Source organism: Cavia porcellus, unplaced genomic scaffold (genome assembly GCF_034190915.1).
Source record: "Cavia porcellus strain 051 isolate PalLab524CR breed Dunkin Hartley unplaced genomic scaffold, mCavPor4.1 scaffold_13, whole genome shotgun sequence".
Taxonomy (NCBI): domain Eukaryota; kingdom Metazoa; phylum Chordata; class Mammalia; order Rodentia; family Caviidae; genus Cavia; species Cavia porcellus.
The window spans coordinates 51,488,880-51,514,127 of NW_026947496.1; the positions used below are offsets into that span (position 1 = coordinate 51,488,880).

A 25,248-nucleotide genomic window follows, 5' to 3' on the forward strand; every position below is an offset into this window, starting at 1 on the left:
TATTTGCAGGCAGCACTGGGTCTTAATTCCCAGATGCAATTCACATTTTCACTTTGATCAGTAAAAGCAGATACAGTTTGGTCTCTGCTCACATGAGAGTACTTCAATACCTCCTTGTAATAGCGTACTCTTTCATCTCTGAACTTATTTTCCTCAGAATACAAAGCATTCAAGGCCATCAGTCCTTTAAGCAATATTGGAGGTTGCTCAACCCATCTTCATAATGGAATTTAGGGCTGAGGTTAGCTTTTTTCTTTCATTGGTCATCACTGATAAAATGTGATTGCTTAATATTTTTTCCTGGACATTCAGTTACTGGAAGCTGTCTTCAGAATTCTGAGATTAAATGTGTCTTAAAATACTAGACTGATGGCTTCTCTGTCTGGCGCTTTTCATCATGAAAACACTTTTGAAACAGACTTGTCCTTCAAAAAATGTTAGACTGGGTTTCTACATTTTTTGTGAATGCCAGCTGGAAAACTTGAGCTCTGAATGTTGTAGCTCTTTCATATTTGACATTTTCATTTCTTTATCTTTTCAATTAGCATGTCTAGGTTTTAAATTCTGAATAAAAGTGATCTAGAGTATTGTACAGCATCAAAGAAGAATACTAGTTCTTCTATCTCTTGCTCCTAGAAGCAATGAAAAGAGTACCTAAGAAAGGAAATAAGTGGTTCATTGTGTTCAGGGTGTAGGGGTCATTCCATTCTGGCATCGTTTGAGCTAATAATAGAGATATTTCTAAATAACAATAAAGACCAGAATAAATAAATTCTTCCTCTCTCAGTTTCCTTCAGCATCTTCTGATATCTTTAAGAAAGAAATCTCAATTTGGTAGTATCATATACTATATTTAATACATCTCTAAAATTTGTTCATCTCTAGTTTTTTAAAACATTAAGAATTCACATAACAGGATGACAATATCCATCTACAATTTGTAACTTTTATATTTGTTTTTGCCTGACCATTGAGCAAATTGTATCAGTTTTCCATTTATAACATAAAAAGTAAACTTATTTTTCTATAAATCCATTAAAGTAAAAAAAAAAAAAAATCCTAGGAGAGATACCCTGTGCTTTAAGTCAGTGATCTTGGCTCCATTTACAGCTTATCGAATTTCTTTTGCCCAGGCTCCTTGTTTATGAAACAAGAATCCATAATTGTTTTTGTGACATGGGTTTGGAGAAAGCTGGGTGGCTTGTAGTAACATAAGAAAGCAAATAGTGAACTACCATCCCCTTGGACATCATCTGATGGAGATCTCCACAGAAGGAAGGATTCAATGTTGACAGACCACTTGCTTCTGTCAAGGGAATTAATTCATGCCCCGCATCAACTACTCAATTGCACTTTACAAATGCAGAAGGGAAATTTCAATTTAAGGAGAAATAGTATGGCCTGAGATAGGAGAGTGCTGTTGTCAATCAAAGTAGATGATTTCCATAGTAGTCATCATATTTTGGATTTGCCACAGCAATCACATTTGTGTAGAGCCTAGTTAATTAGGAAATTTGAGGCAAATTCCACAGTACCTAAAATGCACCAATCTCACCAACCCCAGAGACTTACAAACAAATCTGTTATCCTCCAGAAATACCTAACATTAATATTTACCAGAATATGACATCCTACCTCACACCTGGGATTGTGTACCCCCTTTTCTTCCAATAAAATTACTCATCTCTACTTTGCCAATTTGTAAATTTCTGTTTGTGCTTTAGCACTTGTCACAGACATCACTTTTTTACCCTCTGAGATATAGTTTACTTTATCTGACACCTGATTCTTACCATGTGAACATGGGCAAGTTATGTGGTTTTTCTTTGATTTCTTTTATTGTTTCTAGAAGGGGATAGTATTCATACCTACATCTCAAAACATTTTAACAGAATTTAGTTACAAAACCAGTATAATTTACTATCGTCCCTGGCCCCAAGTAAGTGGTCCACAAATGTTATGATTTCAAAGTATGAAACATTTGTCATTGAACTGAATACATTGATTGCAATTGAATTTTATTGTTTGCTCCTTAAGGACATGCACTGAAATTTATTCAGTTGGTCCTTAGCCCCAACATAGTACCAAAAATGCAGTATGTTTGTATTAAACTGAACTACATTGGAACATATCTGGCTAAAGTAAATTGATGATTACTGATTACTAATTACTAAGGACTACTTGTACAGTAATAATAACAGTACTAAATTATTGAATACTTACAAGGCATTGACCTTGGGTTTTATGGTATATTAATGTCTTTAATCATACATTTCTTTAAGCAAGGTACTTATTGCCATTTGGGGATTTAAGAAAATAAGACAAAAATATAATGCTTTACACAAGATCACATAGGAGAAACAGGATTGGAATCTCTGATTCATTATTCTACTTTTTATAACAATAACTTAATGATTTGCTACTGAAGAAATGTATACATTAGATGCATTTCTATGTGAGTATGAGTAATAATGAAATCCCTTTGTTTAAGGTGATAAGCACTTAAAATTCACAGTGTATATCACTTTACATCAAAGTCTCATAGTGATTATATTAATCTGACCTCTTTATATTATTAGTTACATAGGTGCTAAATTCTTCTAAATAAAACAGGAAATATGTTGAATTTCAACTATAAAATTTGAATGTCAATTCAGGTTCAAATATCCCTAGAATCTGATGCTTCATCAGATCGCTAGAACTGGTCTTGTGGAAACCATCTTTTCCCTGTGCTTTCTGATATGCTAACTTGACTCTCAATGCACCACATTCTGGAGACCCTGGATGCTCAAGTTTACAGTTTACCAGTTTAGCAACCCTAGGAGAAAGAGAGCTGTTTCTCCCTAAAACAGCCGAAGTCCCAAAACGGGTTCTTCAAATGATTTCTTTCCTATCTAATCTAATCATTGAGACAAGGGGTGGAAGGAAAATTTGATGAGAGTAGAAATAGATCACATGCCCATAAGGATTGAAAGAGTAGAAAAGGTTGTTTGCCCAAAGATAACTCCGAGCTCTCCTATTAAAGAGGAAAAGATGGAATTATTGCTGGGGAAGCCAGTATATCAGATAAGTATAAAACCAGTTTCAGATTAATTGTCATTTATTCATAAAGTCTGTCTCTTAGATCATTATATGACAACTACTTTAACAATTAACAGAAGTGAAATGACTAAATTACATTTTAAATATGTCATTTTTCCATTCCCAAATAATAGTTGCCACATGGTTCTATAGGTATCCAGATGATCCTTGATCTAAAACACAAGGTTTGAATATGGTTTGAATATGCCCCCTTGCCAAGTTCGTTTATTGAAAATCAACAGGATGCTAATACTAAGAAATAAGAGTTTTTGAGATGATTAGCCTGTGAGAGGAGTCTCTGTGGATGGGTATATGTTACCTTTCTGCATTAAAAGAGGACATTACTCAAGAAGAGTTACATAATAAGACTTATCATGGAAAGAAGGCAATTTTGCTTCATTCCTTCTTGAAGGAAAAAACAATCTTATGGCTCAACAAACCCCTATAACACTAAGCAACTTTTATTTACTCAGAATTTCACATCAAGCTATGTGATGTTTGTTTTTTTCTTTGAGAAAAGTTGTCATCTCAGAAAGTGAAATGAAAATAGCTTTTAGCTTGCCATTTGGGCCACAGCCAGCTGGAAAATTCAGAACATAAGGATGGAAAAAAAGTTTCTTAAGACCTGTCTTCTCCGCAGATAATATGAATTCACAAAGACGTTTTAGTCTCACTCCCTGTGGTTCAGCCTCAGGTAGAGGTGGATTTCAAACTGCCACTGGTCAGACAGAAAAGGACCATAAACAAACACTGTATATTAATAACCTTTTTTAGCTGCTATTTTCCCCTTTTCTACTGATACTTGCTTTACAGACCTCTCCTGGGTTCTCCCATGTGCTACAGGAAATGCCTTACCAAGACAGCAATTCTGTTTTCCTCTTCTGCCATAATCATACTGAGACATCCAAATGAATCGTAATAGTTCAGCAAATTTGAATTTCACTTCTCTAGACCATAACAATTGGTATTATCCATCGTGACCAAGTCTGGATTGTAATTAAGAAAACCCAGCATCACCACCGACCCTGAAGTGTCCCAAGAAAATGCCTAATTTACATACAGCTGGGCCGGCCCTGTAGCTTCTGCATCTGGTGTACTGAGAACAATGTTATTGTGCATGCAGAGAGGAGATACAAATAATAAGGACAGAAAGCCACTCGCAGGATCTGCAACCACTCATCTGAATTTTAATGTTAAAGAAAAATCCTTCTTGAATCATTGTGAATACTCATACTAAAAGGGGAGAAAATGGTAGTGTTCTCTACCCTTGCTGCAGTGAACATCTGGATTCATTCAGTGATTCAGTGGATCCTCAAATGTTTACTTAATATCTTTTTTTGGTAATTTTTATTTTAAAGGGAATAAAATCAAGCAAATAAAACAGAATAAGCCACTGAAAACAAAACAGTGTGACACAGAACTTCAAAGCAAGATAATAGGAAATCAATGATTGCCATAATGCCTGTTGTTAGCTTCAAAATAGCTGCTCGTAACTTCAGATAGTAAAAAATCAAATCAAACAGAACAGAACTAATAAAAATAAAACACTGAATGCAACCAAAGACCTCAAAACAAGATGCTAGTTAATCCAAAATGGCTACCATAATATATCTTGTTATCTTTGAAATAGCTGCCGATGCCAATTGGAGCTTAATATCTTTAGGGTCACGTGGGATTCAATTAAGCAACAAGTAACAGGATGACCAACTCAGTAGCTGGAACAATAGGAGTTGGTTTTTCTTGTGTAACAAGATTTCCAGAGGTATTAATAATTCATGTGGACTCTGTAGCATTAAATTCTGTCATTTTCTGAGTTTTTCTTATGATGGCTTTCGTAGTAGCCATCAGGTAGCATTTATGCAGTATAATAAAAACAGTGAATGTTTAAATCTTTCAAAAAATGTTTCACAGTAAAAGACAGATTGCCATTAATTCCCCCTAAAAATACTCTTTCTTACTTCCATTACCTTTATTCCATGGCTTTTACCACTTCCTGAAGGAATTGTAGAAAGTCTCTTTCATGGGGCTGGGGATTTAGCTCAGTGGCATAAGCACCTGCCTTGTAAGCAGGTAGTTATGAGTTTGATCCCTGGTACTGATAAAAAAAAAAAAAAAAAAAAAAAAAAAGAAATTCTCTTTCATGAGTATCTCTAGTGGCACTGTCATGGCTGCCTTGATATCCCAAATGGATTTATGATTAATGTCACTGTTATTTTGACTTTAGAGAATAGCATTCAATATGGTGTATAAGGATGTTTTTATTTGACATAATTATAAACTACTTCAGACAATAGCAAGATCCATGGGGTAATTGTATCCAATTACATAGAGAGTAATGGCAATATGTCTCTTAGTATAATAATGTTTTTAAATTTATATACTTGCCATGTTATTTGATCACATCTTGTACCCCTTCCACAGATACACTCTCCACTGGAAGTAGATGGATTGAGGTCTAAGTGACTACATTTTTTCTGAGAAAATCAAAACCTTTTGCAGAGCACCCTCTTCAGCAGACCTTTGCTTACTTTCAGAGACCAGAACTGGATCATGTGTCTGACCTCAGCTGCAAGGAAATCATTCTTAGGTTCAGCTTCTGAAACAGGAGGTATCACTGGGGAAGTGGTCAGGGAATGGCTTTTCTGTAACTTAGAGTTCTGGCCACAAATTCTCTGTTAGAGACTCTGCTTGGTACCTAGAACACACGTTTAGTCATTTAATGAGATGGTAATCAGGGAACAAAACACTTAAAATGTGTAAAGAAATGAGAACATAATACTATGAAAACTAAAAGAAAATTTAAATTTGATTCAATGTATCAATAAAAATTCTAGTTTTGGCCTGCTGTTTAGTTCTTTATCATGCAAACTAATCTTTTCTAATGAGAGTCAATGGTAGACAAAGCCAAGGAACAGAGATACAAAGCAGACTCACGAGGAACAGAGAAGAAACACAAGCTTTTCAATAGTTTGGGCACAGTGTGATTTGTTTATACATGTTGCAGGCCAAGCAGACTAGCTACTCTGGATTTTAAATCCTTTAATAACTCAACTAAAAGAATCAAAAATTTCCAGTTGTTTATAATTCTTTTTCTAGGCAGCTTTGAAAATTTAGCTGTGTGTGATGAATTTTGTGTGACATTTGCCAATTTTCTTCCAACTAACTCATTAGATTAGATATTGTGCATTTCCTTTACTAATTCTCAATGAGAGAACACATTCTGGTGGAGGCGGTAAGTGAGTGGTCTATATTCAATGGTCCAATGACAGGAGAGTGGTTCAAACAGTGGCAGCCACTTTTAAGGAGATACAAAGGAATAACAAGGGTTCAGAGAATGGGATGCCATTCTGTTGGTTCCAGTAAGAAAAAGTCTTTAGATTTCATTCTAGTCAATTGGAATGATACATTAAAGGCAACACTAAGCCGGATTTGGACTTTAAAAAAACTTGCAAGAAGTTTATATCTATCTAAGGGATAAATCAGGGACATTAGCAGAAGGCAGGGCTATAGCAAATTTCAACTCCATTCAAAGGGAAAAGAAAAACACCGTTCAATTAGGATTAGAACAGGTAGCTCCAGTGTGAATAGATTCTTCATTCTTTATCAAAACCTAATATCTGAATTTTAATGTAAAACATTGGCAATTATGAAAAATCGCCATGGGAGAGAATAAAACAGAATCTGCATATCAGTTTGCAGGTTTTTACCTTTGTGCTAATTAGTTTTATGATTTCTTAGGGTTACCATGACTAGAAAACAAGAGCATGTTCTTTAACCAGCATAATGAGTAGCCAGTTTAAGATGCCATTTAAAAATGCCCTGCCATTGATTGTTTAATTCTGTCATCAATGCTTTTGGAAGCAATAGTTAATGAATATCATGTTTCAACTTGATTGAAATTAAAAATGTTACAAAATAAAAATATTAAAATAGCACTTTTAATAATCATCCTGTGTTCTAAGTTATATGCATCCTCTCAGTGTTTTGCTATTTGAGTCTATTATTGATGTGAATATATGAGTTTTGCTTAATACTTTCAGACATCTACATCTTCTTTGCATATTCATTTTAAAAAGATATCTTCTCAGATGTATTTGGATGCATAGCACATCTTATTTAGAATTACTTAAAGGAACAAACTATTGTTTTTCATGATTCATTGTGTTGCCTGGATGGTTTCTTCAGGACAGAGCTGGTTCAGTTGGCGCTGAATAGAGGATGGCCACAGTCACATGTCTGGTGGTTGGCAGACTAATTCAGGAAGGGCCATAGTAGGACAGCTTCTCCCTGCTCCTCACTACCCTGTGTTGTGGTCTCCATGAGCACTCTAAAGAGTACTTTTGATCCTTTTCCTATGTATGTATGCTATGGCCTTATTGGCAAATTAAGGCATATGAAAAACAAAAGTTACATGGGCTGGGGAAAGAGACCACCTCTGTATGAGAGGAGAAGAAAAGTCACTTTGCAAAGGGATGATTAAAGTGACATCTTCAGAAGAGAAACAGATCTGCTTTTCTGCAATCTGAAAGTAAATAATTAATATCAGCTGACATAAAGAGGTGGTGAATAAAATAAAAGTTAGCAGCATTACCGAGTCACTATTGCTAGTTTCAAGCCACTATGACTACTGCAACTCTCCCATCTTCCAGATAGGATAGGCTTTACTGTTGAGCTTCAATAAAGCACAACATCTTGCTTTCATTTTAGCTAACTCATAGCCATGGAAGTCAACTGGAAAAGTAGGTGGTATGTGGCATAAGGCAGTGGAATTGTGACTCTAAACTTTTTGCAGAAATAAAATATTCCTGCATTTATATTTCTACGCTCCTTTGACTTTTTTTGATGCCACTATTGATAAGAACAAATAATGGACAATGTCTTACTATTGTAAGTTTTCTTTTTTTGCTTGTGGACACTTCCTATACATTTATTCTGATGATTTAAAGTAAATATTTAGTATTACTGAGATTAAGTATGGATAACCTTACAACACTCATTTCCTCATTTACTTTAGAATTCATGGGTTAAACCACTGGTATATTTTATGTAGCTCATACTGCATATACTGTATTAAATAGTTAGAACTCTATAGCCAAGGATATATCAATATTTTCTGATAAGTAAAACTAAACACTACAAAATAGCCCAGACATAGCAAAGGGGAAAAAAGCATACTAGTTATTATCAGAGCATGATTTCATTTTTATGTACAATTAGTATATGCTAATCAAAAATAAAATACTTTAAAAATAAGTAGTCATACTGAGTGTATAGTTAGGTAGGAGGAAAACAGAGAAATTAGCTGAGTGCTGTCTTGGGCTTCTCAAGGAGTTAGCCGACAAGTGTATATTCCTTCCAATCAGCTGTTAGCTCTTCTTGCCTAGTCACAGAAATGACTAAGCAACAAATTATTCTGCTATTTCAAGCGCACACGAATCAAATTAGATCTGAACACTCTGTGATCATGGGTTATACATTTCATCTTCACATGAAAGTCAAATTATGTTTTCTGAAGATAAATTAATTGCAACAAACCCAAAGGCACCAGTCTTCTTCAGAGACAGCATGAACACAATAGTATTATGCTGTTCTCTTATTTTGCCAAACATCTATGTTAATAGATTCACCGGTGTCTGTGAGACAAGCAAATGTAACTGAGAGCCAGGAGCCTTCACCCAGGCTTTGGCCCTCCCCAGGTCTCCATGTTCTCAGTTGTAATTCATTCTGCTACACATGACATCCTAATCAAATAAGAGGAACACTGTGTCTCGTTCAATTCGCCAGGATTTGGCTTCATAGGCAATAGGTGAGCCTAGGGTTAGAGACACTTCTGTCCTCATTGGTATCAATTTTTATAGATCTAAAGTGGCCTAAGAGGTTTGTGTGCCCTGTTCTTTCTTCCTTGTCTAAAGTCTCCATCAGTGCCAAGAGCATCTCCCTGGGAGTTTGAACTTTCCTTTAATCTAATCCATTTAGAAAATGACTTACAATTTATTGAATAAAGTAGAGAAAATTGATACCTTTTCATTAGGCTGACAAAGTCTTTTTCACTGCTGGCATCTGAAATGTGTTTTCTATTTAAATTTTATTTATATCAATCTTCTCTAGTGGGAGTGAGATTAAAATGGAAGACCTTCCAATCAGTGTACCACTTTCCCATTACTGCCAACACTGTGAATGCTAGCTCTGCAAATGAACTCCATGCCAGGAATTTTCTGGGCATAATTTAATATTTGGGATCAGTTGCAAAGTAGAATAAACCAAAAGTGATATTTTAATATATCAATAGCTGTGCAAGTGATACTTTACATATGAAAAGAGGAAAGAGTACTTAACTGATGTTATTTGATTATGGTAAATCTGTAGGAATTCTAGCAAAAAATGATATTATAGAATCTAATCATATCTTCATGAAATACTTTTTTAAAATTGAGAAAATTCTTGTATATCAATATGTTCCTCCAATGAGCCATTTCTAAAGTTATAAGAAAACATAACTAAATAGAAACACTGTGCCTCTACGAAATAGGATCATGCATAGTGTTTATTCTCCTTTTGATATTTATTTGTATGCCCTGAATGTTAGAAAAAGAGTATGTATTACTTTTAGAACTGAGGGGGAAAAAAGTAATATATTCCATCACTGGCAAAATGAAGAATGTTGGGAAAGGTTTGTGCCTCAGCAAAATTAAAAATTTCTATTGACAGGAAACTTTAGGATTACTGTTAAGTATTCTGAATGTAGAATGTTAAACTCAATAATACAGAAGATATACAGTAGGAAATATCTTTAGTATATATGGTTCTTTGTGTTTCTCTGAGCCATTTATTAAAAATCATGTACCTATACAAGTCCAGAAACACATATACCTGAATTTAATTCTGAAATAAATCCATCTCTCTAGTGAAAACTGAACAACTTTTGGTGTTTGGCTTACAAGTAAATTTAAGGTTAGAGTTAATGTGTAGTTAGAGTCTAGAGTACATTCAGACTCTAGTGCTGGCTTCCTGCTCAAGATTTTTTTGTTTGCTTGTTTTTTGTTACAGGGGATTGAACTCAGATTCTTCATACTAAGCTATATCCCCAACTCTTTTTATACAATATTTATAAAATAATTTATATAATATTTTTATTTTATTTATTTTTATTTTTATTTCAAGACAGGGTCTCCCTAAATTGCTAAATGGCCCACAAGGTGCTAGATTTAACAGTCCTCCTGTTTTAACCTGCCAGTGTTCTTTGATTACAAGATTACCATCATACGTGACAAGAAAACTCATGTAATTGTCAGGAATTTGGAGTGTTCCCTTGAGCTACCAAAAGTCTCTAGAACCCCTACATATTGAGACCTCTGCAATGTGAAATAATTTAAATTACTTAGAGTTTAAGTTACTTAATTAAAGAGAAATTCTCTTAAAACTATCACCCCCAAAATCTAAATCAGATCAATGTATTAGTTTCCCTTATAAGATATTGTATTTTTTTATGCATCTAAATCTGTAATTGTGTATTACTTGCCTTTACATTCAATGCATGGCTCCCACTTTAGACTTAGGATGGCTTTAAGATAGGAACTGTGTCTCTATTTTTATGGTGTTCAGCACAGCAGTTAATGAACAGTTTTTGAATGCCTAAAAGATAACGTTTGTCTCCAAATACCTCCCCAGGAAAACTACCATTGAGAGAAATTGTATCACATTTACCCTCTTAGTTTAAATCCTGCTTGTTTAACAATCCCACTTTCACCTATACATTTATCAAAATAAAACTGCCTCTGTTTGAAAAGCACCAGAATAATATCTGAAGTAAGCCAATGTAAGTAAATCCTATCACCAATTATTAATTCCATGTATGTCTTGTAGATACGTCATAGATCCTACAAAGAAAGACAATCTAAACAGTAAAAAAGTAACAAATATATATCTAGGATTAATGTGAACTTTCACAGAAAGTGTGGTGTTAATGCTGGATAAATAGCTGGATAATGGATGCATGGATAAATAATAGTAAATACTATGTACTGACTACAAATTTATTAGTCATTATGCTGTCTCTTTATTTTATCTAAAATTCACAATATCCAGTTTTAGTTTTTACAGTTCTGTCTATAATTAAGGAAACTGGGTTTTAAGTTAAGCAATTTTGAAAGCCATACTAGCAGTAAGTGGTAAAATTATGATTCAAACCAGGTCCTCTCTAACACATATATGTCATATATCACATGCCACAAAACTTAGTGTGAACTGATGCATAATATCTCCAAAGTGGATCATATTCTAAAATGTGTGCCATAAGAAAGAAGTTTGGAGTGACTTCAGGGAACCATATTCAATGTCTTTAATTTTCTGCTTACTTTAATGAAAACAATAACACACAGGAAGTCACTGCAGGTCTTTTGAAGCCTTGTAGCAACTGTTCCAACAACCTTTGAAAATAGGAAGTCTGCAGAGCTGTCCTGTCCCTCTAATGGAGCCCTCACCATTGCATTGGATTGCATGACAGCTTGTGCAAAAATAAGGTTGAGAATTTGTCTTGACTGATACTGATAACCTACTTCTGGGAACATGAATGTATTCATATGTTCAGCTCAAACTCTCATCAGTCATAGCAACAAGCTGAGAGTTTGGCAGAATGTCGAAGAACAATGGCTTACTCTAACTTTGTGAAAATTGCCCTTTCTGTGTAGAGGAATTTTTTTCCCTTGGAATTTTGAAAACGACACCAATGAAGATGATGGTGCTGATATTTATTGAATATTTGCCAAATGTCCCATTCTACTTTGTGCTTTGAATGTATTTTTTCACATAACCCTCACAACTCTTCACTGTAGGGATTATTGTTTCCCTTTTCATTTCTTTTTTATTCATTCATTCATGATTTAGGGCCTTCCCTGTGTTGAGGCATCTGTGCCACTCCAAGATGAACACAGTATGAAGTCTACCTGTGTAGGACCAGTCATCAGGCATATAGATGGTGCCATAAGGGTTACACTTTGACATGGTTGAGTTTCTGGCTTCAGTGTTCCTTTCATATTCCTAGAGTCATTTTTAGCTCAATTTTGCAGTTCTACCACAAGAATCTCTGATCCAGACCCCATGCCTTCTCTTTGAATGCAATGGCACTTCGTTGCCATTTGTGCTACTTGCTTCTTTCTTCCTGTCTCACATGCAACTGCCAAATGCATTTTCCTCAAGCACCCTTTAATCATATCTTCCTTTTGCTCATTGCTTCTGCCTTCAAGAATTTGCAGTGACTCACCATTCTCTCAAAAACAAATAGCAAACTCCTTAATTTTAAAAATTTTCTGAAGGTTTGCTTCCTTCTGCTCCCCAGTATGAGCCTGCTCTTTTATGCAGGAACTTGTTTGCTTACCAGAGGATCACTGTGCTCACTTACTCTGTGTTACTGTGACATAACAAAAGGCCAACAGTGCCCCTATAGAGAAACTTAACTAAATGGTGAGCAGGGAGGATAGGGACTGTGTAGTGTGCTCCATTTGAGCACTCTCAGTAAATCAAGAAGCATTTTGATAAACATTTGATGATGTGAGAGTCAACTACTGTCCATTGAAATGATAAAAATGACTGTAGTTCTTAATCAATATGTTTGCTTGCTGTATTTATTACAACCATTACTGGTATCTAACTACATATCTATTGGAAAATACCTCATCAGTAAACAACAGTAATAACAAAATATAAAGCTTCCTGCTCTCTATATGACTTATGCCAAAAATGGATTGAATCTTCTTTTATAGTCTTCTTTTGCTATATATGATCTGGTGTAAAGGAGAAATATGACCTGGTGTAAAGAAGCAATCAAGACTCATGATTAAAGTGGCTTTAGTGATTTTAAGACTCTCTCAAGAAAAGATGAACAATCTTAAAAGGGTTGAAGACCAGATATTCCCTGTATATGCATTCATAGAGCAAATCTCAGAATCCCAGGGCTGAGAGCGACCTTAAAGATCCTCTCTCATAATCACTACAGCGAAGAAAGAGTTGGTTCTTATGTTGATATTTAATTGACTTAGTTGTTAGTCTTTGCAGCAGTTATGAATCTACTTCATAAGTTTCTCATGGTTCCCAAGACTGTTCACTTGCAGGAATATCTATTACAATGCTACAACTGGGCTGGGGATTTAGCTCAGTGACATAAGCGCCTTCCTTGCAAGTGTGTTGTCATGAGTTCAATCCCTGGTACCGATAAAAACTAAAAAAGACAAAAAAAAAATGCTACAACTAATGATATCAAGCAATGTGTAGTTCCAACTAGGAAAAAAAGCAAGTAAAACAAACTGGTTCTTACTCATTTTTTAAAAATTAATTTCTCAAAAAAACTAAATGTTTTATTTTCTGCAGTATTTGACATGAAATTATTTTCAATAATACTACAGCAGAGAGAATCAATTTTCTCAGCAGCCAATAATATTTTTTAAGTTTTCTGAATATGGCACATGAAGCTAGAATATGTTAGCATTTTGACAATGAATAACATGAGTATTACAGTTAAATTAGTCTAGATTCTAGTGCTAATTCCCATACTTCCTCCTCCTGGGTAAGTATGGGAAATTTAACCTCTTGGGCTTCAGTTTCCTCTTCCTTAAAGTAAATTCATAATAATAATAATAATCACTTTAAAGGGTACTGTGCAGGTCAATGCAATATATTTAAAATACTAAACACATAAGAGGCATTCAGTAAATGTAATCAATTTTTTAAATCTAATTGATTTATAATTTGAGATATATAAGAGTGATTTATATTTATATTTCCCTTACTATGAATATCTCCATAAGGAAGAAATTATAAAATCGGTGAAAAAGCATTGTTGTTAACTCATTTTATGAAATGTAACAGATCATTCGTCTCCAATAATCTGAAGAGCTTCTAGCTTGGGAGAAGAGGAGGCAATTATAAAATTATTTGTGAATAATTTAAAAGATACTACAGGAAATATAAGTTTATGAGAAAATAAAGTCCTAGCTTGAACTAAAACACAAAGAGTTATATTATGATAACTGGGTAATACGTAAATCTAAAACAGTTGGTCTAATGGCAACTTTAGAAAAACAACAGTGGGAGAATGAACTTAATTCTAAATAAGCCAGAGAGTAGTGCCAAATCATCAAACTCAGTTGAAAAGAGGAAACTATAAAAGGAACTTTTAGATAATATAAGCAAGTCTGGGGAAATATTTATTCTTAGAAAGCCTTTTTTCCCACTCTGAGCCAGGAATCTTTACAATTTTGAACTGAAGGTCACCTGTGGGTTTGGAGTCTTTTTTTTTTTTTTTCCTTTTCACTAGTGACTCCATTTTCATTTAGGAGATACTAATGCCTAAGAGGAAAAGAAACTACTTCGTTAGTTTATAACAAAGTAGGTCAGTTCCAAGAGGCCAGAGAGCAGATTGAAGGAGGAAGATCAGAGCTCTTTAGAAGGAAGCAAAAGAAAAAAAAAAAAAACAACTGAAGGCTCACCCCCATGGCTGGCATTCATTACTGGTAGGCCTCTCTGACAAAACAGGGACAACATGTTAAATTAAAGGGTTGTGAGGAAATCCTCTTTCCCGTCAGAGCAAAGATCAGACGGTTCCCACTCCTGATGGCCTAGATTCAGGGCAGGAATATTGAAATATTAGGTGTGTTTTAAGGGATAATGGTCAGAATTAATAGTAAATGTGACAAAGCTGTTTCTGATTAAGCACCAGCCAGAGGAGAGCTGCAGTTTAAAGGTTTTCAATGAACAACACTGGGGCTGGAGATTTAGCTCAGCGGCGTAAGCACCTGCCTTGCAAGCAAGTGGTCGTGAGTTCAATCCCAGGTACCAATTAAAAAAAAAAAAAAAAAAAAAAAAAAAAAGTAAGAGAATGAACACCAAATCCTGATTTTATCCCACATTACTAATTTTATAATTTTTTATTCCCTTTCAATTGTCTTGCTACCGAAACTGTTGCTTCTCTTATTTAATATTGTCACCTATTCATCACATAATTAAGTCCTTTCATCTATGGCAAGAAATTTACCCGATTCGATGCTCAGAGACAAAGCCCTACAATTAAAAAACGTAGAAATCTCTTACTCATTTTGTACCTGGTAGAGGGTTTGTCTTTTGTTATTGCTGTGTGTTCCACCAAAGTGTCATATTATCTTACACATGAAAGGAGCCCTACAAGATTTTACTTCCTATACTTGCTTAGCATGTCCAGTGAAGTGGCATTTTACATATTTTTGTTTGTTCCACCTAAAACAAAAATAAAATGTGGCAAAATTACCATTGAAAATGTTCTTAAGTTGATACATAAAGGGGGAAGTTATCTTTGCCTCTATAATCCTGTATGATAATTTGACTTAAAGCAAAGATTAAGGAGCACTGAATCCTCAAGAAGGGAAAGACTGAAGTAAAAAAAACAAAAGTATGCAAAAAGGAAAACTCAAATACAAAATGTCCTAGATATGTAAACCATTCCGTTTTTAAGATGGCATTCTGTTTTTAAGAACCATTCTGTTCCCTTTAGTGAAGTCAAGATGGGCAGAGAATTTTAAAGTATTCTTGATTTTCTGCAGAGTTTACCCCATGCCCCTTTAATCTTAAACTTCTGTGGCATAAAAAGTTGTCATTTTTATCACTATAAGACTTAAACTTCATGGGGGACATTCTTATTTAGGAAGGGAACACGAAGGGTGAGTTCCTAAAGAACTAGAGTCCAGGCCAGCCATCAAAACCGCTAATAGGAAAGGCTCACAGAACACACACTGACTGCTGCTTTGAGGATTCAAAATGGAAAGCCCAAGTAGATTTCTGAGGAGATAGCACTTTGAGTAGCTGCAGAAAAGAATGGTGCTGTGGAAATAATTTTTCACCCAGTGGATTAAGGAAGACGTAGAGCTTCCTGATTTGTATAGAATAACTGCAGCCACTTGTTTTATAAAATTTTATTATCAAGAAAAGTATTTAAATACACTAAACTCTGCTGGTTCTTTAATGTGGTCATTCTTGATATCACCTTGGAAAGCACGGCTGTAATAGGAAAAATACTCAACTTGTAATAGTTCCACCCACACTATATTAAACATATGAAAAGGAAACTACAACCCATATCAGCTACACTTTGACTGTAAAGAAATATTTTCATTTATTAATTCCTTTGATTTTTAGTTTGCAGCATTGATTTTATACTTATACTCAGTGCATTTTTCTTTTTGGTAGGGCTTTGAAATTCTCCAAAGCCCAAGGCTAAGGGATAAATTCTAATGCTGGGTGGATAACTGGACATTCTGAGGAAAATACCTCAGTCCTTCATAAAAGAACTGAGCTTCTCTGTTACTTTTACTAAACAGAAATAACACAAAATCCCTGATCTATAAAAACTGATGCAAAAGTTCCTAAAGCCCCCAATAAAAGATTTCCTGTTTCACATGTTTTATTCTTATAAGGAGATTTTGGACAAGATGCTACTTCTTAAAACCAGATAATTACATCAGCATTATGAGACTCAAAATAAAATCTACTTTTCTTATTAATATTTTCTTACCTCATCATAGAAGATGAAAGTGAACCTAGTCTACTTTGAAGAGCATTAAAACCTACACAAGCCATAACATCTGTGCCCGGGATTGTTTGGATGAATTGAAAACATAGTTGTGTCCTGTTTTTGCACAGCCTCCATAGTGATTGGGAAATGGTGGTGTGAGATGGAGCCCTGCCTAGAGGGAGAAGAATGTAAGACACTCCCTGATAACTCTGGATGGATGTGTGCTACAGGCAACAAAATTAAGACCACAAGAGTAAGTTCACTTACTTCAAATGTCTTGTGCATGTTACAAACTTTATTATTTGTCTTAGTGTTTTGCAAGCAGTTCTCAGAGAGTTTTAAACTTGAAAGAAAAAATTTTCCTAAAGAAAGCATTCCCCTCTATGCAGGTCAGGGTCCATTCTTGAGTAAGAAGTTAGAAATGAACCTGGAAAACATTCTCATCTGTGCATATCAATGTGCATTCTTGAATGAGAAATTAGAATTGAATTTGGCTTTTCTAAACTGAGCAGTTCTGTGTTTCTGCTACAGATTCACAAATAAATCCAACACCTATGATACTCAGAATGATCAATAAGAGTCTTGCCTAATCCACTCAAATGGTTTGCTGGAAAGATCTGCTTATGAGTAGAGCATTTTCTGAAGGTTCTTTAAAGGGCATCTTTTAGAGAAGTGAAAATATTTCTGTGAGGTGAATAATAATCTCTTGATTTCTCTGGTTAAATCATCAGTGATATCTAAACTGTACTACAGCCTGTAGGGTAAAGCTGTATAAACCATCAGGTTGTTGCCATCATGATATGCCAGGATGGAGAGGCCCAGCGAGGCCAGTTATTAACCCTGGATACTCTAGGAATCCTAAAGCAGATGGGACAGGGAGGATTGTGGGGCACTTAAGGCAGCTACTATTTATCCACTAATACAAAAGCTTGCCAACATTTCAACAACTAGTATGGTTGCATGTGTGTGTACCACTTGAACATTGGCTCTGGAATATGTGTATGCATGTTTTAATTTTTTTAAAATTAAGTTCCACCATTACAAATTCCAAGGTCTTGGAAGAACTTAGAAGTCCACCAAAAAGGTGACTGAAATTTAAAAAGGCTTCTCTGATTCTAACTCCTGTATCATGAATCTTCTTTTTGTTGCCATCTTTCCTATAAATAAAAATAGCTATCACACCTTTGTCACACAAAAAATGAAAGTAATGTCACCTAACATGTTATAAAACACATTTTTCATGTGCAAAATTAGTGAAGACAGTTAATGTGTTCAATTTAGTCACCTACATATTTATCTGACTAGACAGCAAATGGCTATGTCTCACTGGCCTGCAACCAAGAAAGATTTCCAAGCCACTCTGGCTTGTTGACATGTATGTATCTGCAAGTGCCTCAGCCTTCAGCATGGGTTATTGTATTTCACATCAGTGGAGCATCTACAGAAGAGAGTATTCAGAAACTAGCTGTGTCACTCACCCACGGAAACCACTTTTAATTAGTTAGTATAGGATATCAAATTTCCCTTTGGTGATGTTTTGCCAGAAAATGACTTTACCATATAGTTTGAAGATTTTATTACTAATCAGTTTGTTTTATTAAGCTACTTTGAATTATTTCCAGTATACTTAGAATCCAACCATTACTGTTTTAAATGTTGATGATGTGTTCTCTATCAAATCTCCATTCGCTAGTCCAATCAGATTGACCATCTTTTCCTGACAGTGTCTCCAGATCTAAAACTAATGAAAGAAAATTAATGTGCATGAAATTATTTCAGGGCTTAAGTATAGGATATTCTAAGAGTACTAGGTAGAAGATTCTTTAAAAGCTAGAATATAAATGCAGAAATGAACAAAAACAAACCCCAAAATGAACAAATCCAGAAGTTGTCCATGCTACTTGCCTGTGACCTATGTAGCTTTCTTTTATTTGGTCTTTGTAGATTCTACTTTAAAAGCATTGGGAATATTATAAGCCCACCCTAGTCATTTTCCAGCATCATACAGATATTGTACAGAATCTGATCATAGTAATAGAGGGTTGACGTGCTATCTGCTACCACCCTGGCTAGGCTGAGCACAACCCAGAGAGCTGGGTGAACAAAAGGAATGAATTGCTGTTGAGCCTATGGAAGCAGAGCATGTACCTGTTGTGATGTGTACATCCATTTCAAGTGAGGAAGTGAAAGACAGCTCTGCAGCCAGTGCAGCCATCATCTGAGAATTCTCAAGTCTGTCTTCAGAGAAGGAAAAGAGAAGGCTTTTAAACCTTGAAAAGACTTAAACACTACTCATGATATATATTTTCTGTCCCACTTTTCCCAAGAAATGCACAATGTAGTAACTTTTAGACATAAAAAGCATGAATTCCAGATGATGCATATAAGAGCTATTTGCTCTGTGCAGGTGGCAAACTCTACCAGTTGTTATATCATAGACTCAGAAAGTAGGCTTTATATCAGTTTTTCCTTGTTCCACTAGTAGGTTTCCCATCTGAACACATATTCAAATATACACTTCAAACATTGACTCCAACAATTTATTTTTTAAAATAATTTAATTCTTAGATAGATTTTATTATGAGTCATATATTTTTTATTATTCTGCTCTTACTGAAGTGTCACAAAGAAAACCACCTCTTTTGTTCTTGCATGTAAGGCTGATGCAAGAGAAAAGAGAAATGAAAAATTAAAAGGCTGAATATACACACCTTAGGTTGTTAAAATGACAATTGAGAATTTCATACTGTTATTTTAAAAGTAACTCCAAGATAAAGAGAATTGCCAGAAAGCTGCCTAGCGCTTCATCTCATTCCCTATATATAAGAGATTTTTCAAAACCTTCCTACTTGGTATATTATTTTCAAAAAAATTTCAGAAAGAAAATCATTTGGAATCTTTGTAGATAAATAATAGATGCTTCATTGTGTGATCTAATTTAAAATACTTTGGTATTTATTTTCTAAGATAGGTGGAGAGTAGAAATTCATTGTTTTCTCTTAACTACCAGATACCTCAGAATGTGAACTGGCCTGTATAACAGGCCTCTATTAAAGGAAAATGTGGAAGATGTTGGATCGGAGTGACAATGTAACCCCAAAAAAGGAATAAGAAAAGAGAAGAGGCAAAGGGGAATTTGGGAGAAGAGAGGCAGATTCCTGTAATCTACCCTGGAGAAAGGGATAATCATTTTTTTTAAAACATTGCCAAGACTCAGTCTGAAGTACAATAAATCAAAGCACATACACTCTTGATGAGAAGCTAAACTTCTCTGGTTGAAGGTTCATGGCTGAATTTTAAACACGATCTCTGCTTAATCACTCAATTACTTTGTTGGTAGAAGCAAGTCTAGTTTGATACTGACTAATGTTTCCCTGTGTTTTTTAATAGTTATTTCCTTTAAACTAATATATCAAATAAAGAATGTGGAAAGTGGAAGACAATCAATCAAATGTTTTAAGGAACACATCTGTACCTTGCATATGTACAACTAATATCTAATTTTGGAAAGATTTCCCCAAGAGTTAAAGAAAATAAGTTATTTAACAATGATGTAATAATTACACTGAAAAACTGAACATCAGCTATGTTAGAACAAGAAGAAGGGGATGAAATGGGAAAAACAAAGTCACTTGAGAAGAAAAATTATCAGGTTAAAATAGCAGAATATACTGTCCTAAGACAGCTTGAGAGGTATCTGATAACTTTGGATTTGCTTCAGGCATGAGACATGAACATTTCTCACACTAGTGATAAAATCCACAAGTGCATAACTTCAGGTCAAGTTTCATTTCCTAAGAGGTGAAGTTAGCAAATATGAGATTGACCAATTAATCAGAATAGCTATGTGGTCAAACCAGTGTTCTATCTCACCACTCAACAGAAATCTACCATAACTAACCGCCCATACTTTCTTAAATCCCTCCTCCCAAATGATGACTCTGATTACACAACCTATTCTAATCACGGTACTGTTTTTAATATTACTGAAAGTGAAAAATACCAGCTTTGACATAGCCCAGCTTCTTCACTCAAAATTCTACAAGTTCTAAAATGTCTAAGAAAGAGAGATTTTGAAAGGTAATATCAATTGCTATTGAAAAGGAAAAAAATTTAAAAATAAGGAAGAGAAATTAAAAGACATGGAAAATATTGAGAGATTTAGAGAAATTCATAAAGGAAATAAACCAATCTATACTTCAAAATTGCCCCTGGATCCAAGTGAACAAATTAATTTTTTCATAAATGTGTTCAAGTCTCTACTAACTAGATTCAGTGTATCAAAATCCTGGATATGTTATGGCGGACATGATAGATCCCCTGGTCTTTCAGTGAGGAGACAGCTTCGGGTTGGGCAGAAATGGATGGAACAGAGATAAGAGAAAGACAATTTCAATGTAATTTTATAAATTTCATTTTCTCCATTTGGTGAAAAAGAAGACAGTGTAAGCAAAAAGGGATGACAGCCACTGGAATATAGGCAACCAAGCATTGGAAGGACCTATTATTTTCTAAGAAGGTTAGAAGTACAGAGATGCTTATACATTTTATTTTTGAGCCGACCGAATTCTGAATGTCAATTATTATTATTTTTCCTGCTTGGCTCCAAAATTTGTAAATAGACTTCCATCTCTGTACTCAGAATGCCCAACTTCTAAAACCATAAAAATTAAGAGACGATAAAGAAAACACTGTGTTTCCTAAAGTACTTGAGTAGAAGCTATACTTCTAGTAGAGTCATTATTTATGCTCTAGACAGAGAATATTCTCTGCATGCAACCTGAATGATTGTCATAAAAGGCCTCTGTGGTGCTCTTGATCACACTGTGTCACTGTGTCACTGAGTGAAACTGTTCCTAACCTTATGAAAGCATGCTCTGTCCTACACAGATGTGATCTAGCCTGGGAACTGATTTTACTATGCCACTCCTCAAAGTCTTACAATCGTCTAAATTAACAAAGCTATAAAATGCATACTCAGTTCAAATTATCATCATAAGAACACAAATTGACTACAGAATTCACAGGGTTCAATACAAATTGGGAATGCAAGAAACCTACTAAAAAATTACCAATAGGTTCAAGACCAAAGTAGCAGGCCATTAAACCAAGTACGGACCTTTTTCAAGACAGGGCCCTGTACAAGAGAATAAGAAACATGCCCAGGAAGCCAGTTCTAGAGAGATGTTGCTCCAAGAATTTCTCCTCAGTTGTGACAAGAATCAATTGAATGTATTGATGAAAATATAGAGCCTATCCATATGCCTCAGTCACCACTTGAGAAATATGGCTCTAAACTTAAAGATTTTTGCTTTGAAATATTACCTGAAAAAAACAACATTTTAAAAAAATTCAAGTAGTCTTCATTTTCTACATAGTTGCACCTTTAGTATCAGTTTGTACTTTTTTCCCTGAAATTTCTTTCTTTCTTTCTTTCTTTGATTTCAGATTCATCCAAGAACCTAACAGACGCATTTGTTATAGTAAAGGAAGACCAACCTGTGGAAAGTACATTTTGAGAATTTAAAACATCTTATATATTGAAAAGCCAAATGGATTACTTGTTTGCACTTCAACTGGTTACCAGATAATCAGTGCAGTTACTGTGTATAATGAAACATCCGCATAACAAGAAGACTCAGAGTTGGCGACACCATGGAAAATGGGTTTCAGAAAGCATTTTCTCAATGAAGTTTTTGAGATCAGGAAGAATAATCTGCTATCTTCTAATTTGGATCTACAGTTCCTTTGTACCATTTGAAATATGTGTATATATAATATTTTGAAATATTATATATTCTCTTCAAGAAATGAACAATACCACGATGTGAGAAGGCTGATGTGGCCCTTTCAGTTCTGGGTGTTTTGTCCGTTCTGTTCTGTTTGTTGTTTCTTTTTCTCTTGTTGAGGAAGATACGTGCCCTTGTGAGAATTCAACATGGTGCGGACACCGAAGGCCAGCTGCAGGTGGACTCCTGGAATCTGAGGCATCAAGACACTGAATCAGCGCTTCCTTTAGTTTCTACCAAATGGCCCAAGGAAGCACATCGTCCTGTTTTCTTGTTTTCTACCGTGTGCAATATTAGCATGCAAGCTTGGCTTACATACCCATACTTTATATTCAATTGATATATAATAACCGTTCTAACCTCTTCCAGGAAAATATTTTTAGAACTACTAGCTTTTCCACAAATAAGAAAATGAGGATTCTTGAGGGAACTGCTCCACCATGCTATTAAGACTCTGGCAGAGTTATGGTAGGATGTAGATCCCTATATTAATAAATCTTGTAAATACAATGTCTTAGGGCTTTGTATAGCTGTCCTACACTGCAGAAATGTCCTCTGATTAAATCCAAAGGCTGGCATCATTAATGACATAGTGCTGTAGCAACAAGTCTTATCATGGCACCTCTTTCTATGTTTGATTTGCTTTTTCCTAGACTATTCAAATCTCTCCTGGCGAGACAGGAAGGTTGTGAAAGCAATTAGGTCTCAGAATGATCAATATGACCAAATGTTGGACAGTCCTATTAAAGTGGTAAATAACTTCTTTCTAAACCTATTGTCCTATTTATTTGCCATTTGTTCTTTCTGAGTTGATTTAACCAAATCTGGGGAACACCCTGTTCAGAAACTTCTATTTAACTAGAATCTCTTGTGTAAGATCTTTGCTTCCATCATAGCCACTAATATTCTGAAAACCAGAAATTCAATACTATAACTTCAATGTCGTCAGGCAGCAAAATAAAATGTTTAACCTTATGATTAGATTTCCATGGGGGTCATTGAGATGATACATATGGAGTTCACCCCTCCAAAAAAGAAGAAATGATTATCACTTTTTTAGTTACTCGGTTGATGCCTATATAAAAGAAAGGTCTATTTAAATTTTTGTTTTCAGGGGGAAATTATAATGGTACTTTACATTCGTATCACTTATCACATCACTTGTAAGTATATCTGTTTTTCTCCAAAACCTATTCTCTGATATGTGTATTGCTAGGATCTCTTATTAGATCAGCAGCAGAATGAGGTCCCAAAGTCTGGATTTTTTAAATATTAAACCTCAGGTAAAATTGAGAGGCTCCTTCATCTCTCATAAGATAGCTCAAAGTCTGATTGAATATGTAAATACTCTAACCAGAAAAATTGATTTTGTATTTTGAAGGTCTATGAAAGTATCTAGAGATGGAAATAGAATCTTGATTGCAAAATCCAGGCTTCTACTTTTACAAATGTTTGCTAAGAAGGTATCATAAAATTCATCTGAGCAAATCAGAACTTTCTAAATTTGCAGCCCAGACCCATATACCAAGTAATATATTACAAATTCCATGTGTGAACTTTCAATTAAAAATGAAATCATAAATTCAAAGAATGGTCTGGAACAATATATCTCAAAATGTACAGGGAAAAATTTCCAAAATCACATGTCATTTGAAAAAAAATTTTAAACAGAATACAAATGTTTGCTGGAAGAACTAATACAACAAAAGTTATGTTACTGTGTCTTCAAGAAAGACTGGAGTAAGAGGATCAAGTAAAAAAAAACCAGAGTTATGCACTTAGGAACATGGGGAGTCACAGCACTAATGATGAAGCACGTGTCACGTGTAAAAAGAAACTACAGAAACTTGTTTCTGTGAGAATACAGACATTGGAGTGTCATCTTCAGTTTTTTAAGGCAACCAAAAATTAGATGTTTTACTAAATTTTCTAGCATTCCTAACATTAGATGAACTACTTCCATTTAAAGGGCTGTCAGCATTATTATTGTCCAAATTACCAGAATATGTGAACTTTGCTATGAGGTCAATGTCCCTTGGAATCATCTGTTAAAAACATTAATCCTAAATGAAAATCCAATGAGAAGAAAGAAAGCTGCTCTCTTTCCTAAGATCTTACACATGCAGACACTTCTCGTAACTCACAGAATGTGGTGCTCACAGCTTTTCCTGTTCTATATGCAGAAGCAGTAAGTCAATAAAAGCAATAGTGTAAAGGGTTATGTCTGTGAGCTTACTTCCCATTGATCAGTTCATACAATCAGTTCCCATGAAAGACCTAGAAAAAGAAACCAGGGGAAAAAAATCACATCAGAATGAGGCAACCATCCAATAAGGTAGTGCAAATATTTGTAAATGTCATCAAATTCAATTTGGATTTATCCAAGTCCTTTCCACAAATATGTGAACCATCAAGTCATGTTTAAATTTAACTTGCTGTAGTTTGAGGAATTTAATAGCTACCATCTGCCTATTGAATCTGAACATTTGTAGTGCAAAATTTATATCACATATTTCTGGTAATAAAGAACTCAGTGTGGTATGACTAATATTGATGCATCAAGTACAATGAATACTGTTGTAACATAATTAGAGCAAAGGCAAAGATTTTCCACCAGAGATCTCATGGTAAAAAGGGAAATACGGTTTTATTTCCTATAGTAGAGATTTTCAACTAGAGTAAAATCAATTTGCTGACTTCTTTGGGAGATTAGATTTTCTATTGATGGATTTAAAAAGCGTATTGAGAAGTTTACTACTTGAATCTTTTTCTATTATGGAATGATGAAGAATTATTTCATGAATATACAATTCAACATTTTGTCTCCATTGAATCCAGTGTGAC

The 25,248-nt window shown here is 34.7% G+C and overlaps 1 protein-coding gene across 4 annotated transcripts in view; it reads left to right on the top strand.

Moving 5' to 3' along the window:
- Positions 1–23,175, top strand: part of Tafa1 (TAFA chemokine like family member 1) — a 491,640-nt gene extending 468,465 nt beyond the window's left edge. For all 4 annotated transcript variants that reach the window (XM_063260220.1, XM_063260221.1, XM_063260222.1 and 1 more), the window contains 2 exons: positions 16,744–16,868; positions 22,064–23,175. In XM_063260220.1, coding sequence (XP_063116290.1) covers positions 16,744–16,868; positions 22,064–22,081 — 143 coding nt within the window. In that variant the 3' untranslated portion in view covers positions 22,082–23,175. The remainder of the gene's footprint in view (positions 1–16,743; positions 16,869–22,063) is intronic.
- The last annotated feature ends 2,073 nt before the right edge of the window (positions 23,176–25,248 follow it).